The sequence below is a fragment of the Adelges cooleyi genome, unplaced genomic scaffold (genome assembly GCF_023614345.1).
Source record: "Adelges cooleyi isolate 19-005CV unplaced genomic scaffold, UGA_ACOO_1.1 ACOO_flye_CR_arks_rails_tigmint_CR_PRNA_30, whole genome shotgun sequence".
Lineage (NCBI taxonomy): Eukaryota > Metazoa > Arthropoda > Insecta > Hemiptera > Adelgidae > Adelges > Adelges cooleyi.
The window spans coordinates 335,782-356,138 of NW_026095971.1; the positions used below are offsets into that span (position 1 = coordinate 335,782).

The 20,357-nt window shown below is 32.7% G+C and overlaps 2 protein-coding genes across 9 annotated transcripts in view; one reads left to right on the forward strand and one right to left on the reverse strand.

Annotated features, from left to right (window-relative positions):
• LOC126838810 (basement membrane-specific heparan sulfate proteoglycan core protein-like) overlaps positions 1-20,357 on the forward strand; it is a 141,385-nt gene that overhangs the window by 81,119 nt on the left and 39,909 nt on the right. The gene's annotated exons all lie outside the window — the stretch shown is intronic.
• On the reverse strand, positions 18,273-19,294 carry LOC126838812 (60S ribosomal protein L23). The gene is made up of 5 exons (XM_050573537.1): positions 19,153-19,294; positions 18,859-18,942; positions 18,667-18,795; positions 18,480-18,593; positions 18,273-18,415 (listed from the first exon to the last, which is right to left on the reverse strand). The coding sequence occupies exons 1-5, from the start codon at positions 19,163-19,165 to the stop codon at positions 18,333-18,335; spliced, it is 423 nt and encodes a 140-aa protein (XP_050429494.1). The 5' UTR covers positions 19,166-19,294; the 3' UTR covers positions 18,273-18,332.

Consider the following 20,357-nt stretch of genomic DNA (forward strand, 5'->3'; position numbering starts at 1 on the left):
ATAACTGCAAAAAAAAAAACAAAATTATAACTTTATTTTCGTCTGTATTTCCGCATTTGGTGTTAATACAGTTATTACGATTACACAATTATTTACAATGTTGGCGCTAAAATTTACTTATTCGATCAATACCGTCGAACGCATATTATTTATAAATAAAACAATACAATTTTAAAACCACGATTAATACAATGACATACTAATGACAAAAAATACTAAAAAAACATATTTTTAATCGAGTTTTAGATGTTGATTCATTGAAATACGTCTTAGCTTCCATACACACTCAGAAGGTATTATTTTTTTTATAAATATAGTTTCCTTAACGGCTGAACTGATTTATCAGTTTATCAAGTCTATATATAGCGTGAACCATATTTTAACTTATAACACCTTATAACACGAGTATAAAACGGGGTTACAATATTACAACTTCCTTAAAAATCTATTGTCAAATTGGTTTTTATTGAGAAAAAACCAAAAAGGGGGTAAAATGCGAATGAATCAATAGGTATCAAACAAATATTTGTATTCTATTATTGTTAAACAGGATGAATGAGTAACAACGTCGATAAACTGTAATAGAGAGATGATCAACTCCAATCGTAACCACTCTAATACTAAAAATAAAATTTGAAGCACTTTATAACCTTTTCAATGTTTATTTCTATATTTAATATTTGTATCAAAGCGTTTTATCTCAGTGATGGCGACTACACTTACTACGAAAATTCATCGCCACTACGCCCCGACTCATTTATCAATCATATTCTTTGATGTCATAAAATCACGTTTTGCTCAAATTAAATTAACAGTTAACTGTTTATGAAGTCATTAAAAATCCAACAAATAATCCATTCTATACCGAGTGAATTACTAACTATGGACCAATCAATATAGACTTTTTATATTTATTCTTTTTCATACTTTCGCGTTATTATCTATCCCAAATTTGATATATGTTTTAACTATATAACCCCATCCCTTATATTTTGGGAACTGAAAATGTTAAATTATAACGTAATAACTTTTAAACTAAAATACTTATCTAGACTACATTTTTTTATACTAATTCAAATAATAACACGTTTAATAATACACATATTTAATATTTAATAAACACTTTCGTTTTGATATCAGCCGGGTAATATATTTTTAGCGATATATTTAAATTAATTATGTTTATCATAAAAAAAATGTGTAACTATAAAAAAAAAATAGTCGTATATTTAACCGTATAAATCATGCTGGGTCATTTGGTTGTGCAAAAAAAAAGAAATAAAAAAGTCCAAAAACCCGTTTGGTCTTCCTTTCATGTGATAATATCTAGGACGAAAATGTTGAAAAGACACGGATTAGAAAAACCATACTGCGCTTGCCATAAAATAAAATATTTATAAGTTATTAATAAATATTAGGGTTTCTTTTTGGAGTACCAGTGACGGCGACAGAGGGCCTTGGTGAATTAATTGGTTATTCGTTTCCGAAACATTTTCATCGGCCAATTCTCGGCCAAGTATTTCCAAAACCTTGAGGACACCTACGTTGTATCTCAGACGCACTATACTGTGTGATTTAGGTACTTTATTATTATTATTATTATTATTAGAAATAAAATGCTCAAGAATCGCCTTATCGCCACTATTGATTATGATTAATCACTTCCTCGAGGCATAACCGTTATAAATTCCAACGAGCTTACTCATATATCCATTCTAAGCTCGCGAACAGATTACAATATTTTGTTTGATCTGACGCCAAAGCAATCGAAACTCACACAATATCTTCTTTATATTATAACACAAGAACTAGTCGAATGTCATTTGGACAAGCCGTTTAGCTTTGTTCAGTATAATCTTGTCTGTAAGCGGTAAAACAAATTTTATGGCCACAAATTACCCTCTTCGGATGATAAAAGTTCGTTAAGAGGACTATTTTAGATAAACGGAGGTATAAAATTTCGAAGCCATTACAGGATATTGGAGACCGTACTACACACACACACCCGCTGTTAGTAGAGACCGGGTACTTCGTTTCATGCATATATATATATATATATATCATATTATATTATACTGTATTATTATAACACTGGTGTTCTTAATTCCCAAGGTGACTACTCGAAATCAACGAAACTGTTAACCGGAAATAAGATCAGAATATTATATTATGGTTCTACAACATTTCATTGGCCGCATATAACATCAGTCATATTATAGTAATTATATCTAACGGTGCGATAGTACTTTTCTCGTATTGGTTTCATTACTTAGCCGTTCATTGACAACTCCCTATAAACAATATACTCGGCAGTACATCAAAAAGTTCTATTTTTAACAAATCTATTTTTCTTCATTTGCCAGATCGCGCGAAAAGTTTATACTCGGATGACGGAAAAGTTTGAAAAATAATAATCTAACATTATAAACCTTTTAAACGATTCAACTTCGGTGGTAATTGAACACCACTGACGGATCCGGCACACTCCTGCAAATATTCTAAGTTTTGCATTCTTAAAACCTGTATTCATATTGTACACATTTAACTTGTTCGCTAAAGCTCTTTCAGCCGACAAATTACCATATAATAAGTGCGGCGCTGCGTCCAAAGAAAATAAGGTTCAATCTAAAATTTTAATCTAGATTATATATATTTTTACATACTACTGACGCTGTTTTATATCAATCGAAAATAGATCGTCAAGTACCGCAAGTCATTTAAATGTTGTAAAAACCATCTTGTCTCGGTGAACGTATATTTTGTCTTGTCTTATTCCCGTTAATGGAGTCAGCCACTAGCTCGAGGTAGTCTCGACTAAATTATGTTTTTGTTGTCTCGCTGACAATAAAGAATTTTGAGACTCTCCTTAACCCCTTTTACCTCTTGAGAAACTCGAAGTTTAATGTTTGTATACATTGTACACACTGTTAGTTAACTAGCTAGAGGGATTAAACTATGGTGCTAAATATTTTTTGAGTAGTACCCCTAGATGTGTTGGGGCCTCGGAAGCCTCGGAAGCCCATAATATATTGGTATGTGCTAGGAAAAAACAACTGTAAAATGTACAAACGCAGTTTTTTTTTAGATGCCCGTCTTTGGTCACCGATAACAATAATTATTCAATATTTTTAAACAGTAATGGACACAATGACACAACCGCGTTATGGTCGAATGCATCTGGAAGAAGGTGCGAAAGTATATTATCTGGCCCACGCTAGAAATTCCTTTACACGTATTTTTCGTTTCTTCATTTAGTAAACTCGTTTGATCATTGGAAACATTATGCAAAAACCAAAAGGACAGCAGCTAAGATTAGAGAGAAACATATTATTTTCGTAATGATATAGCCCAAAACAATGTCAATATTTACAGACACAGTATGAAACTACGATTGTAAAAAACAGCGAATAGCCGAGTATGTACGCATGAGTTGGTAGTAAATTGTTCCTGTTAGATGATATGATAATAAATTATGAGTATACGAAAAATACATTTTACGTTTAAGAGGACAATATACATTTCTAGACAACATTTTTTTTTTTTGCAAAGTTTATTATTTTAGGTATATTACATCACCGTATGACGATCGTTTCGTTTGTGGCTCAATTTATAATATTAATTTCTGTCCTCAGACAACGAGGGTCAAATGGTTCTATGTACCGTTTATTATCAATAATAGTCTTAGAATTTAAAATGTATTAAACAGTTTTTGTAAAGTGTATATTTCTTTTTTTCAATTGCCACTCAAATATTATCACGGCCGAATATTTTTCATTCCTATGAACTCACATCGAGGCGACAATTTTTTTTTTTTTAATGACTGTTAAACACAATGAATATATAAACTAGCAGGGCGAGACTTAATTAAAATGCGGTTAGATCTCTAGCTAAATGAATTGATGCGTTCACATATTCCTCATGTAAAACATAATAGAAAACCTGTATATGAAGTTTACAAAATAATAGCAATAGCGTGTACATTGTTCTATATGCCGGTTTGAGAGCGCTATTCAAATCTTCGAGTTTTAATTACATCTTTATCGGAATAATAGTACGTTTAATTTTTTAAAAGCCTTTCAGCCCAGAATACATATATTTTTAAAAAAACGACGATTTATTCCCATGTTTAAATAGTCCTAAAAAATATACATACAAAGTTTTGGATCTCAAAAATTATTTTTTACCAAGTTATAAGCGACTTAAATAAGTAGATTACTTCTACGAGGTACTTTGTTACAAATTAATTTTTGTATCCTGTACTAAATATTCATAAATCAAGATGCATAAAAACAATCGCTAAAATATGTTTTTTCCTGTACCTAGCAATAAGGTTTTTGTACACTACTTTAATTTCTTCGACTAAGGAAATTTACAATTAGACACTCATCAAAATCAAGGAAAATTAGTAAATTTGTTTTTTAATTAAATAAATAATTGTACATAAACTGTATTATTTATGATAAATATTTAACTAGGCACGATTAGCCAAGTGCTTTATGTTATCTATTTGTTTTGAAACTTGTAAAAGGCTTTCGGTTAGGTTAAAAGTTAACCGTTATATTATTAACTTATACTTGGTTGGTGAAAATAAAAATAATGGTCAGAGGGAGGGAATTAGCTTGTTTGTGACAGAAGTTTTATTTTTCATTGTGACCATTTACTTTGTGTCATAAAAGGAAGAAACAAGTTGACCTTAATTACCACATTTCTAAAAATCCATAGTATTTATTGTACGTGTACAATCACATCTACTTTGATAATATGCTGTCAAGTTACTATACTTGACGTATAAAAATGACTAGTATACTAGTCATCACTTTATCTCTCAAATTTTTTGTGAAAATGCCCAACGCAATTTCATTATGGACATTTGGCAATAGCTTACTAGTAACAAACTGTTTTAAAACACTTTCTTTTATAGTTATTTTTAAAAGTTTATAGCATCTTAATCGCGAATGAAAAATGTAGTGTTTAGAAAAAGATGTATTTAACTACAGACTTCGAATAGGCCTTGGTCCAGAAACGTTTAAATCAAACATATAATAAAAAGTAACTCGAGAAAAAAATGTGTTATATTTACACATCTATTTGCGTTCGTTTTGTTTATTATTATAGAAAAGTTGTTTGTATTTAAAATCGAGTGTGCGAAATACGCTTCCAAAATAATGACTAATTTATAGACGGAATACGACTTAAAAACTATATACTATAACGGTATGCTTAGAATTTCATTAAAATTACAATAATTCGCGTGAATAAAATAATGTCAGTAACGACTTTGTTTTACATTTTTTCATTTTGTTGAAGCGTTATAACACCATTTCGGATTGATACAGCTAATACCGCCACAACACAATATAAGTATTACATCATCATTATGTATTCTAATATACTATTGAATTTTAAGTCTTTAATGTTAAAAAGTCAATAGTGTATATTTGTATTATAAATTCAATTGGCTTATGTATTTGTGTATTGAATATTATGCTGTGTTTTTTGGCAACCCACAAGGCGGGCAGCTCGCTTTGAAAAAAAAATCGTTTAGCTGTCCGAGTGATTACCAAAATCCGGATCCATCGTATTACCCCAATTTCAGTCAAGCAATAAATAAATACTTATTGAATGGCGAATAAACGCGTAACAGCTAAAAATTGCGACGACCCTTTGTCACTCACGGAATAACAATAATAATCATAAAAAAAAAATCTGCTATACATTACCTGTGTTATACAGGGTGGGGCAAAAGATATGCATCGGGTTTGAAGGGCTGCAGAAAAAACTATTTAACTTAGAGAAATGAGGTTTATATTGTTCGATTCAGTAGACAATCTAGTTCTTACTTAAAGTTTTAAAGCTCACAAATCTGGTGAGCGCGCAGGTCTGAAATTGAGACAAATGTTCCCCGGGCGCCTGGTCTCTCTGAGGGGAGACGTGGGGTGGGCTGCTCGCTCACGGTCACCATTTTAATGATGTAATCTTAAAAACTCGATGTAAGAAACTAGATTGTCTACTGAGTCGAACAATATAAACCTCATTTCTCCAAGTTGAAAAGTTTTTTTTCCGCAGCCCTTCAAAACCGATGCATATATTTTGGCCCACCCCGTATAGTACTCGTCGGGTAGCTCGCATGGTGACTTAATTGTCGACACGTTACCGATTTTGGCGGTCGTTACCAACTTGAGAAAATTAAATGGTATCGTACATATTTTATTAACTTTAAAAAAAGAATAATTTAATACAAATTTTTACTGGTCTTGTGTTTTGTTCTAACTTTTACACTACAAATACTTTCATACAAACATTCATTTTGTACGGTATCCATATCTCGAGACACGCTTCTTATTTATTCTTTTTTGGCAAAACATTTTTCAATAAGTCGTCGACAACATAACTTTGTACGTCGCGCCCGTCTTGATGGTGGTACTCGTAACACTTTCTGGATAATATTATCTCTTTTTGGTTCAGTCCGACGACGGTTAAATGTACACGAACCATACCGATGGATGTAGTGCGACCCGATGAATACATAGCCATAACAGACATGTTCGTCACGGCCGAGGTGGTTAGGCGGTAGACGAAGAGCAAAAGGGGCGGCGTAATGATGCGAAAACGTCTGAAATTTTAAGCGCATCAGCAGCGTACCATGTTATTATTGTGGTACAGTAGCCGTACCGATGGTGGCGTATACGGTACGGCGATTTTATTATCATTTTTTTTTTTTATTTAAAAGGTTCATCATAATAAAAATCACTATATTCGGCGGCAACGCGCAATAATAAATAGAGTTAATGGCTAAAAAACAGCGGGTCCCGCCCATCGCGACGAGCGAACACTGAACGCGCTCAGTAAAAGGCACAAGTCTCGTTCTATTAAACTCGGGTGTTTATGGAATTTTTATGACAAAGTCCTTCTGCGCTGTTCTCGGAGCCTCGGCGATGGCTTATCACTCGCATAAGAAACTCTCGTTCTTCTAAACGGTTTAAAAAAAAAAAAAAAAAATATATTTTTTCAGTTGTACGAGGCGCCTTCGGCCGGGCGTGTATCGTTAAGCTGTCATTGTTATTAAAATGCGTCGGCAGTGTGTTTTTTTACTCTTTAAAACAATAAAAGTCGTTAGAAAAAAAAAAAAAAAACTCCCGGTCCCGTATAAATATTTTGTCGAAAAACATAATAATATCAACCGGGATTGTGTTTTATGACCGTGACGTTAAAAAACCGACGTAACGACACGTCCAAATGAACTCGGTAGTTATGTCATTTGCTTTCTGATTTAACGCTAATATTTCACCAAAGTTGAATTACAATAAAAATAATAATATCTGTAAAATACTATACTTCCAATATCTAATCAACATATAGCATTGACAATTTCAACATCTTTTAAATATTTCTTATCTTTATAATGTTTTATGTAGGTATTTTATTTTAATTTTAGAAAAACTTTAAGTATATTAACTGACTTTCGCTGGGTTGGACTAGGTATAAGATAGATTGTGATAAATAAAAGGACTGGAACCAAATTGCGTTTGGTTGATATTGATTATGAGTATCCCTTTTAGTCACAACGTGGAATTTAATTAAAAATGATTCCCATATTATTTGTACAGTTAGGTTAGGCAGATTTAAAAAATATATATATAATTTATTGGTTATTATTTGCAATGCTTTTGGTATTATATATTTATTTATTTTTGTGTTTCCCATGTTTTCCACATATTTTAAAGATGACCCAATAAAAAAATACATAAATACTGTACATTGTTGACAACACGTGTTATATCGAGTGCTGTTGAAGGTTAGCGTCGCTCAGTTAAAGTAATACTATATCTTATACTTATCTGGTAATCCGTAATAAAATTAGCTGCGATTATACAGGCTAATTTACCGCCTATAAACCAATATACCAAATACTTTGTAAACTGGCTCACTTAGTTGATAAACCATTTAGTAGCTGTCTAGTATCATATTTTCATGCGTTTCAGACGTTATATTTGCACTGTCTGGTTGACGGGCCACATCACGGTGGTCGTAAAATGTTCTGTAAGGCGTATTGAGATATAGGAATGTGATGACATAACCTAAAAATTGTTTCAACAATTTTTAATTTGATATTTTGTAAAACGTACATCACAATTTTTTATTTAAATACATATCCGATCGTTAAAATGTATAAATCCATTTTATAAGTTATTTTTAATAAGAGTAAATAATAACTGCGGACACTAATGCTTAAACAGTCACTGCAGTTTGCAGGTTATACTATATGTGTCAATCAAATAATCTCTCTTACGATAAACGCTTCTGTGTACGTTGACTAGAAAAACTTCTTTTTAGATTTCCAACAAAATATGTCTCACTGCTAAAGTGGATAATTACAATTTATTATAATTAATAAAAGTTAGCCTGCATATCTAATTGGGGTTGTGACATTGTCGGGAGTTACATAAAACATAATTAGCGAGTAAACAAAGAATTTCTGTATAGTTTTTTTTTTTTTTGAGGAATGTTACGGTAAGAATGTCGAATCACAGAGTCCCTCGCCTCTTAGGATTTGTTGTTATCTCGTGCACGGGTTACACTGTACACGACTAGCTAACGTTAATGGATTGCCTACTGATCTCTGGAGACGAAATGGACGGAAGCCGAGGCGGAAGCGGAACTAATATCCGCGGTCGGCGTAGGTAATGTTTGATTGAGTTGTGCCAGCGTTGGCACATTAAAACTGTGCGATCATTATTAGTATGATTCGAGGAGACAGCCGAAATCCAAAAGTTTCGGTCGGATCTGCTCAGCAGAAGCACTTCTGTTCAGCGAGACCTAATGGAACGACGACGTTGTCTCTCGTCTTGGTCGGTGTGAGTTTAATATTAAATTAATTCATCCCACGCGCAACGTAATAAAAGTCGTGGATGTACACACATTATGACGCGTATACAACGGCGGTTAATCGAAATAATAGCTGGAGCTCAGAGAAGCGGTAAAAGAACAAGAAGACGATGAAACTCATTAAACTATAATGGACGGACAAACCCCGCACGGCGATGACGGATTTTGCATAAAATGTATGTTCGATCGTCATAATAATAATTACTATTATTGTTATAATACCGCAGGTTCGTCGAATCAGATCATGTGCAAACACACTACCCCGCGGCGCGAAACGACGTGTACACGTAAAGCAGCAATGTTTTATGGATAAAACAATAAAACAAAATTAATAGTGTCTAATAATTTATATAACAAAGCCCGGTGTTCGCCGCAAGACATTTTTGTCAAGTCTCTGCCGAATTCCTATCATAATAGCCCGTCACCTCCCATTGCGCTGTATTCTTCTGAACGAAGGTCGACTCGCAGTCCAGATCGTTGTTAATATTTTTTTTTTTTTTTACTCGAAATTCGCGCGTGTCTTATAACCAAAACGGTAGACGTAATCCTTCGCGCCACGGTACCTATAAAAAAAAAAAAAATCCGTTTCAAATACAGATTTATTTCTCCGCGTAATCCGACTATTATTATAGTTATTATGTGTCAGGGGAACGCGTAGGGGAACGTATACAACCGCAGACACGTGACAAAACAGCGGTATTCCTGTTGGTTTTCAATTACTTACTTACTTTAGAAATCTGCCAAAATGCAAACGCCGGAAATCGAAATCCTAAAATCGGGGGAGAACATTTGGAGTTAAAACAAATGTCCGGTAACACAGTACATCCTACCAACAGCCTGGATGTGCAGGATTCGCTCTCTGTTCAATTTATTGCTTTCATTTGGTTCCTTCAAAACGTCCGAAGAGGATTTCTCTCTCACACACCTCCCTCGTTTCGTTCACTTCTGGATTTAAATACGTACAAACGGCACAATGAGTTGCTTACATGCAATAGAAATGTACTTGAATAATACCAAAAACTAGCATTTTATAAAGCCATTACAACAACAGCGACAAAGTTTCCCCAGATATTATATCAGTGAATAATTTGTATGTTTGTGTTGCCATCTTCAAGTCAAATCTGATGACGTCAGTCAGTGATCCTACTTGCCGTGATTCAGTTTAAACTCTAATGTACACAATTTTACCAGTTACTGATCAATGAATTCGTTTCACGCCCTACAACTGCCTTAAGATAACTCCTACAACATTATCCTAAAACTGTAATGCTATATTTTGCGCAACGGGTAGGTGAGCAAAAACTGAACGTTAATGTCATTTCGAGAAAGGTCAACCCTCACGACGTTTTTACGACCGAGTGAATTAGAATTTGACATGTGGTCACACACACAAAAAAAAAACAATAAAAACTATACCAACCGTTAAAAAATCTAATAATTTGTTACTGTTCCGTATGTTGAGAGTATTTATAGGTGTTTCTTCATTGTGCCCACGACGTTCTACGTTGTAAAGGACATATGCATAGTTGTATATATTTCACATAAGTCGACAACGCAACGCGATTGTAGATAAATATTTTAGCTGGCGGCCGCTGGCTGATCTATCGATCAATGCACAATACTTGAACACAGCAAAACGATGTAGACCGGATATCTCTGGAGGATTGTTCGTGCAGCTGTTTTGCCTAACGCAATTCTCGTTTATATATCGAAACTGCGTGTCGGTTTCTACAACTAGTGTTCGCCGTTTTTTTCATTATTTTTTACGAGTAATAATAAAATGATATCTCAAGGTTGATAATGCTTTTTTATGGGTTTTTGTGACAACCGCTATTTTTTAACAAGAGCCATGCATATCTCCTTCCAACCTCCTCCTCCTCCGCCGTCCACTACCACAACGACGTTTTTTGTCTCTAGGGTAGATCTCGAGTACGACTGTTTTCTATTGGAAACGATACCTTCATCGGGTATTAAAGATAAACGTCAAATCAATCGTTTTAAACGACCAAAACCGAATAATACGGTAGGTAGTCGTTTTGTCAAGATTATGCGGTCAACGGAACATGGGTGCATGCACTATGTGTATACTCGGCACTGTCATGTTCAATTGAGCTTCTGGTCTTATGCCGATTCGTAGAAGAATCGCATTACCTAACGGTTAGCAAAAAACAGTTAAAAAACTAACAAGTACCTATAGCTAAGCTCTTACGGCTTACATAAATCGAACAGTAATTTTGCCATAGAACAAATTAACCATGACTCGCTCGACAGAAATCGTTTGTACATTTTTAAGACTTAACCGCCTATTTAAAACTTCATGAAAATTCACAGTCGGCTGTCTAATATATTTGTGACATACAACTGCTTAACAAACTACAAGTGCAAGTATTAATATGATTTATCAGTTAGGAATTATTTAATGACATGTTATCTAATAAAGAATGACTCTACTTGCTTATGTATACTTTGCTCAACAATAAAACGCTACTTTCGGTATTTGAATGACGAAATTGTCTTTACACGCGTCTACTTATAGATAATATGTTATCCTATTGAATCATTCAAAACGATTTTTAAGCTGTATAGCATTTTATGTAGTCGGTAGTAGTCAATAGTATTCAGTAATACCATTGTGGTGAGCGATTGAATTTGACGGTGATATTTCTTTTAAAAAATGTTTTGGCTTTAAATTTGGATTAAATTACTTCCTCATATTTATCTGACATTTTATCCAAATACTATATAACGTATATGCTAGTCGGTATATTACTTTAAATGTCATAAAACATGTTTGGCCTGTAGCACAGATATTACAAAATTAGCATATTATTCAAATTTTGATAGTATCCAAAACAATAAGTTCATCTAACACTCTATTTGCTTTTCTTTCATAATTACCACTGTTGTTTTTGTTTTCTCTTTGGGCTATTAAACGTTTTTTTATATATAATTAGAGTATCCAAATCCGTTTTTGGTTGAAGTCCGTATTGCACATAATTGGAATACAACTAATTTGGTGAGAGTTGTTGAATAAGATAGTCTAAATGTCGGCTTCGCTTGTCTGGATGGAGTTTTTGACCTGAGGGCTGTACCATTTGCTTGTAGCATCCGACGAAATAAGTAATAAGTAATAACAAACTATTATTAGCTTCATCTCGACAATAATCAGTAACAAACACGATAGGTTAAATGTAAAAAACAGTGCACGCCGAACACAAACGTTTTTTTCATCTGGTATGCGCTGTACGCTAGGTCGATTAACAGACCAAACCGACCATAGAGACTGGACAGATTTTGATTTTTTTTTTTTTTTTTTAACTCTTCAACACTGAACACTATAGTTTCAGCGTTAAATACGGACACGTTGCTATAAGCTATACGGCGGGTCTCCGTGAAGTTTTTTTTGAAATCTGCATTCTGACATTGTGTGTTGTGACTTATGAGCGATCCGTTGGTAACACGACCAACGATAAGGCCATGAATAAAATTCCATAGAAATTAGTAAAAAAAAAAAAAATACATATACATTCATCCGGGGTAGAACCGCGAGATTTTAGGGCGTTTGATTAACACAAAATGCACAAGGAGTTTTTGATGTCAATTTATGAATAGATTACAATTTATGAAACGTTTGGGCTTAGGTACCAGCATAATCGTGGGACTATGTTCGACAACGTGTTCGAGTGTTTGGTTGGTATTTTTTTTTTTTTTTTTGCTTCTAATAATCATCACGAGCAAACTCCTTAAGCACGGTTACCGTTGTCTGCGAGAAAAAACCGCCAACCTCGACAGCTGACTTAATAATTAATCGCGTTTCGAGCAAAAATCCACGTCGAATCGGTGTTTTAATTGTTACGGAGAATTCGCGTTACCAAAACGTGTCGTCGATGCGGTTTTATGCTGTTAAAGCTTATTATGAACACAACGGAGTACCTACTTGAAGACGGTCTCGTCAACAGATAACGGACATTACACAATTATTACTATCGTACAAACAACGCGACCGAAAATAAAACTATGTAATAATTTTAGCATTGGTTAAATACGACAAACGTAATCATTTTTTTAATGACCGCTTTACACGCATAGCATTTTAAATGTTTAATAACCGAGTGCAGTTAGCGTGGTGAGGTGGTAAATGCTTGGAATTTTGTCGAACGGCAAGATTGAAGGGTTTTTTGGAACTACATGTTAACGCTCTTATGTCTTGTCTCCGATATTCCACAATAACATCTGCAGGTACATTAGACATTCACGGATTAATTAGTACATCTGGGCGGGTAGGCCGCACGAAAATTATTCTCAATATAATTTTAACGAATTTTGGTGTACGGCGAAAAAGGATTTATTATTTAAAAACCGGATTTCGAATTTTGTGATATCGATCCACTTGAAAATAAGTTATATCCAACGGCAATGGCTAGTAACTAATACCAAACAGATCAATAAGATTCTATAATATGTACTATTTATTTAGGTTTGCCGTGTTTGCAAATTTCTGCACAACAGGTCTTCTAAGCACTTATAATTTAAAAAAACAACACATTTAGCCGTATACCGCTATACGTGCGGCCGTAGAGGAACTTGATTTCCGGGTTATAAATAAAACTAAAGAATCATATGAAAATGGCAAAATTGTAATATTCTAAGTATTACGTGTCGGGAATAGTTGATTTTGTGTGTAAAAAAAATTGGGTTTTTTTATTTTTAAACGCATTATTAGTTGTATATTTAATTTCATCATTATAAATAACATTTGTGGCACGTAATCCTTGGGTGGTTGCAAAAACAAGATATTAATTTAACGTAATTCGAGTACATAAAGGGTTTATTTATATTTCTTACCGTCAAATCTCGACTGTTCATTGGCAACAAGCGGATCCGTTTAACTATTAACAAATCGCCCATTTCGTTCGGTGTAGATTCAATACTGCTTGTGTGTGTGTGTGTGTGTGAATTTGTCATGTGCCACAAGGAGGCTCCTGGCAAGTTTCCGTAGGGATATTGTTTGTACGGCAATGCGTGCGAATGAATGATTATTACTGTAAAATTCGGCCTTGTTGACCGCAGACTGTTGTCGAGACAATAGACAGGCAAATGACCGAAATTTAGAAGAGCTTAACACACATATCGTCTGATCCAAGTCCACGTTGTGTGCGTCACAGAACTGTTATTTGTCAAAAAGTTTCTAAAAAAAAAAACAAAATCCCACGCGAACAAATTATCGACCAATCCCCTGCCTCCCCCGTTTAGACATCAGTAGTGCACCAAAGAGCCAGATGTAATTTGTATTATTTATTTACAAGGCTTTTTTTAACAGTTAATGTAGTCTTAAAAAATAAAAAAACTGTACACAGTAGGTAGTACATATTACTTTTTGTCCTCTCAGCACAAGTTGTAAAACTGTGTCACAAAAAAGAAATAATCTTTTACTTAAGATGACGTTATACCCCCTATTTATTAGGTATGGGCAATTTTTTGTAAAATCGTAATTTAAACGCTAAACTGTGATGTTTAACTATTAGTTAAGTAGTCTCGACTCTTTTTTTGGTAGTTTATTTATTTTTCAAAATGTCACAGCATCCTTGACAGCGATTTAAAAGAACAATTTCATTTAAAATGGCTACGCATATTCTCTCTTATCAACTAAATAACAATTTTTTTTTTACATATTTAAAATAATAAGAACTTGCTTTAATTTTATAAGTTCCATTAAAAAAAAAAAAATTAGTAAGTAAATTTGTTTTTAAAAAATTTTTGGATTATTGGTCTAAAAATTAGACTGATAATAGATCAACAGTGTACCTACCTGAAAGATACACTCTTAATGAAAATTAATAGGTAGAACTTTAATTTGTATTAACATTTGTTTTAACACCAAATAGTACCAAAAATATTTCGTAGTATGTTTACGTTCTTCAAAGTTTAAACTATAAAATTGTTTAGCAATGTTATGTCTCGCTTTATATAATGTGCGATTTCAGTCTACTAAATGAACTGTAGTATTATAAAATAAATCTTGTGTTCTGAAAGTTGACGTTGGTCCAGTAACAAGAGTTATTATACAGAACAACAAATAATTTAAAAATCAAATTACACATATATTTTTAGTAGTTTTCTCAGATAGGCATTGAAGCTATCAGTTGTGGTTAGGTTAGGTTAGGTTAGGTTAGGTTAGGTTAGGTTAAATAGCGATAACGATTAATAGTGATATTATTTTACAATTACTTAAATTGAACTTCATTTGAACGGAGTAAGCCCTGTTTTTTATGCAATCGGTTACCTTTTTTACCGCCTCGTACTTGCCTCGAGTCGTCTCGCATTCTGATGTCTGTTTTACATAAGGCGTTCTCATCCATGTGTCATCTATTCCATGTGAGCGAGACGAGGGCAACAATTAGTATTTTAGTCACGAATTATTTGTACACACATACTGCACGCTGTCGGTCGTACACACATAATCGTATACAACCGAAAACCGATATGTATACACAGCCTAATAGCATATGTACGTTATTATTATTATTATTATCCACAGCAATGTATTATTATGATTTATGACCGTTTCGCCGCGCCGCAGTTAAATAATAGAAATTTAAAAAAAAAAAAAAAGAGGGACGTTTTTCCAAACCGATAATCTTCTTAAAATCGACACACGTAGAACGTGTCCACCGCCGTTGATATTTGTATACAATAATAATGTGTCAGCTCATTCATGTTATACATGTAAACTGAATACTATTACAACGCCCCAGCAAATAACACCCGGCAGACTAACAGCATGCACATTTTTTTTTTTTTTTAGCAAACGGACGACACGCTTAAGAATCCGTTTTTTTTTTTTTGTAATTACCGAGTTCACTGTGTAATATATTTATACACATGTAAACGTCTAACAGGCACAAAGGCGTCGCTAGTGAGATATCCATCAAGGTCTTTTGAATATTAAAATAATTATAATAGTGTATTATGGACGTTCCTACATTGCCGTCATCGTTTAAGAGTGGCTATAAATTATCGTAAAAATACATTTTTGTTGAAACAGTCAAATATGACATCAGAAACCGGTGAGAGCTGCAATGTATTGCAAACCGAAATACGAATAGTTGTGACCTTGAGCATATGTTTTATTTATGTGGATATCCATAAAGTACGTATAGCCATTGGCATTGTAACACTTTGATTGCATGTGTACTTTGCATCTTAGAAATCCAAAATTACATTTACCAACTTTTGAAAAATCCAAAATAAATTATTAATTTTCCATAACTGTGGACGTTAAGAGGACAATAGTAGTACGTTTCAGCAATTATTTGCATATTATGTACCGTAGCTTTAAGTTCACTTTTAAATTGCTCTGACTTTTAAATCAAATTGTTATTCCTCGGCTGTATTTATACGTCAAATTATACACGTATGAGTATAGAATGCCTATACATACCCCTTTATTTAGTTTTTAATTATTTTTATCATGTTACTTAATATTTTACTGTTGCACGAGACAGGACTACATTTGTCACATAATACCAAATACAAGAAAAACCATTTAAATAAAACACATAGAAGTGAAAAAAAAAATAATCATTCATTAAATTTAAACATGCGTGATGGTTAATAAATTATTTGTCTCTTTCAAAACTTTTAAACTTTTTTAATAATTAAAGTAACTGTTTGTTATAATTTTACAAGTTTTAAATTAGTAGTCGAATGTATCTTAGTTATAACGTTTGTATAGCGTTATATTTAATATGTAATTTATGAAATTATTTTATCTACTTCATATAGGATATTCTGGTTTTTTTCTTTCTCAAATAATACTATACGTATAGCCTAACTCGTTAGAAATAAATTAACTTTAAACAGTTAATGCCAGAAAAAATGTTTAACTCTTAAGCATTCGTTTAATAAAAATTATAAATAACATATATTATTCTTAAAATGTAAAATATAGGTAAAAACAAATTACCAATATTTCTAATAATATATTTTATATTACAATATACACAACATTTATTTTACACCGACTAACCGATTAAATATAATAACTAATGAAAGGTATTATGTTTAAAAACTTAATTATTGTTTTTAGTTTATACTCTACATTTTAAAGCTTTTATAAGTTATGAAAGTTTCAGGTTATATAGTTATAGGTTTGATGATGCTTAAAAAAATTTGTCCAAGTCTAAATTTTTTAATTGTTTATCAATTCATCAGTATTCAAAAAATGTATAACCACTAATAACATCGATCGTCTTACCAAAAGATCCATATGGTTTTTCTGTATTTAGGTATGGTATAAACTCATTTTCACAAATTTTTGACTTGATAGTTTTTTTTTTAGTTAATTGTTGTTGTAAGTTTATTTTAGTTTTTTTCTACACTGTAATAATTTGTTAAATGACATCTGTATTACCTGTGCTGCTTGCCCTATTGGGCGTAATTTATATTAATATTCTTATTAAACTATACATCTATCTTATATAATCTATTGTTGTGCAACTATATAAATGCACATAAAGTAGAAAAAGATACATATGAGCCTACAAATTATTACCGAGTTCTTCTAATCCGCCTCCACCATACGCGAGCTTTGCTATAGCATGTATGTATACATCCATGGGTAAGAATGGTCGAGTTTAATAAAAATGGATAATATTGAATATCAGGTTAATTGGCAAAAGCGCCACTATTTTGTAATCACATAGTCTGTAACGATGGAAGCTTACATTTTTACACAGAAAATCTAATTTGAAAAAGTAGTGTTTATGCTAAGCTTCTAACCATCGATATGTAAGTAATTAAAAAAAATATTTTTGTCATTAAAATTAAGTTATTAGTTTACACTAATAAGCAACGTTTCATATTATTTTCCAAATTCTGTTCATCATTAAGACTTAAACGAAATTTATTATTTAACAGCATTTAATTTAAAATTAAATAACAACTTTTATTCATTCAAGGAAAATAAGTTGTCAAACTTTAACATTAATTAAAATATTACTGTTCATAACGTGTAGGTAGTTTCAATTCTTCTTTACTAAAATACAATTTTTTTTTTTATAAAATCCATTCAGTTATGCGGTGAAATATTTTTAGAAGCCTATTAATATTATTTTATTTTTTAAGTAGAATTGTACGCTATTTGTAAAAAAACATTTGAATCTCAACGTAAAACGAACATTTAAATTATTAAATAATATTGAGTTTTTGTTGTGGCTAATGTAAATGAAGAATTAAAAAAATAATAATAATAATTATACACTCACCAACTTGTAGTTGTTATTTCAATTTTTCATCAAGTTGTTACCATATAAATAATATTTTGAATACACCATTAAGATAAGAGCTATTGGGGTATTATTGTAGAACAAACAAGTCGTGATAAATGTGGTAAATAGGCTCGTATATTGTTGTCAACACAAAAAAATAATAGTTCAAAACAAAGGTCAAGCAATACTGCTAGCATTAGATGCAATCCTAGGCCATAAATCTGCACATTCTTTAGCAACAGGACCAGTTATCGCACTTCCTAAAATAAGATTAACCTGTTAATAACAATATCACAAGTAAATAAAACTATTTGTGGCAATTACCTTTCATTTCGCCTTTATTGTTAACTATAACGCCTGCATTGTCCTCAAAATATATAAATATCCCATCCTTCCTTCTAAAAGGTTTCCGCTGCCGAATGACTACTGCTGGCATTACTATATTGTACAAATAATTAAACACGAGTTTAGTACATGACAGAAATGAGAATTTTCGTTTTTAATCGCTTACCTTTTTTACGGAGTTCAGGCTTTCCCTTCTTGACTGTCGCGACAATCATGTCACCCGATCCGGCAGCAGGCAAACGATTCAAACGACCCTTGATACCTTGAACAGCAATGACGAACAAGTTCTTTGCGCCTAAAATAACAGAAACCATTTATTTGTCGGCCCGTTAAATTATATTTCTACCGTTGTCTTTACCAGTGTTGTCAGCGCAGTTGATGACGGCACCGACTGGCAAACCCAGGGAGATACGGAACTTGGCTCCGGCGGAACCACCACGTCCTTAAAAAACAAAAAGCAAATAGTAGCCATAAATAATTTATAACATAAACCACGTTGCACGTTGTTTTTCGTTCGAGCTGTACAAATGAGAAAACGTGTCGCGTGTACTGACAACAAAACATGGACGACCGCACTTTTCGTGCCGGACCGTCAGCCGACACGCTTTTTACCAAAAACAACATTAAAAATATAAAAAAAATGTCGACTTACCTCTTTTGGACATGTCGGGTTATGTGTGTCTTAGTGAAAAATATGTGAAAAAAATCAAACACCGCCGTCGAGTTTAGTGAACGAGCACACGAGATAACCTAACAACACGGCGGCAGAGAAAGACAAGAGGGATGGTCGGCTACAGTGACGGCAACTGTGCGCCAGTACATTCTTCTCCCACCGATGGCACGGGCGACACAAGCGCCATCTATCCTCAACGATGACGGCGCGAAATTCAAACGTTAGCGCAAAACGTTTACCGAGCGACTTTTTTTTTTCTTTTAATTTTTCACACCGTAACGGAAACGTTTGTTATAATAGACACTAATGCCGTATATACAACATGATGTTCTCAGATTCCACTTTACGAATTGCTTATTTTTCAATTTCCCACTTTATTTAGTTCTTTAATTATTATTACCACTTGTATTATTGCGCAACGGATTATCAATAGATATGGCTACATGATAATTGATATATCCTAAATAATTAGTAGGTTTAACATTATGACGTCTGAATAGGTCGAAACCATTTTATACACACTGCACAGGACATTTTTAGTTTAATAACTCGGTACAATTTAGCTTCAAACTACATATTTTATACATAATTATACATATTTTATTAATCATTTTCAATTATTTTTTATCGATGCAAATGTATTAATAACAAAATAATTTTCATATTACAAAAACAATATAACAACCTGAAGACAAAACATAATTGTATTTTATTGTCTTATTGAATTTTTATGGTAGTTCTGTAAAATAACTAGTAATCAAAATCGAGTAATGTAATAATAAAATTCGAATTAGAAAATATTCGCTAAAACGAGAATGACTTTTAGTTAAAAACTATACTATTAATTAGTCGATTACCAGTTTTGAATTTTCATCTGCTTCCTGTCGTTGTAGCCATTCATGTCTGTCACTTGCTGTCTTCTTGAGTTTTTGATATGAGCTAAAATCCATCCGATGAAAGATTTCTTCAAAGAAAGATTTACGCAGTCTTCCTCTGGTTCTTGTGGCGTTTATTTTCCCTTTCATGATGATGGCGATGAACTGAATTATTGACTTTTACTAACCATATAGGGGATATATTTAATTTCTGGCTATTAATGATAGCATGATCTATAAACGAATTTCTGGCTAAATAAGTTAAAGATTTAAGATGGATTATTAATATTTAACACCAATTTATTGCAA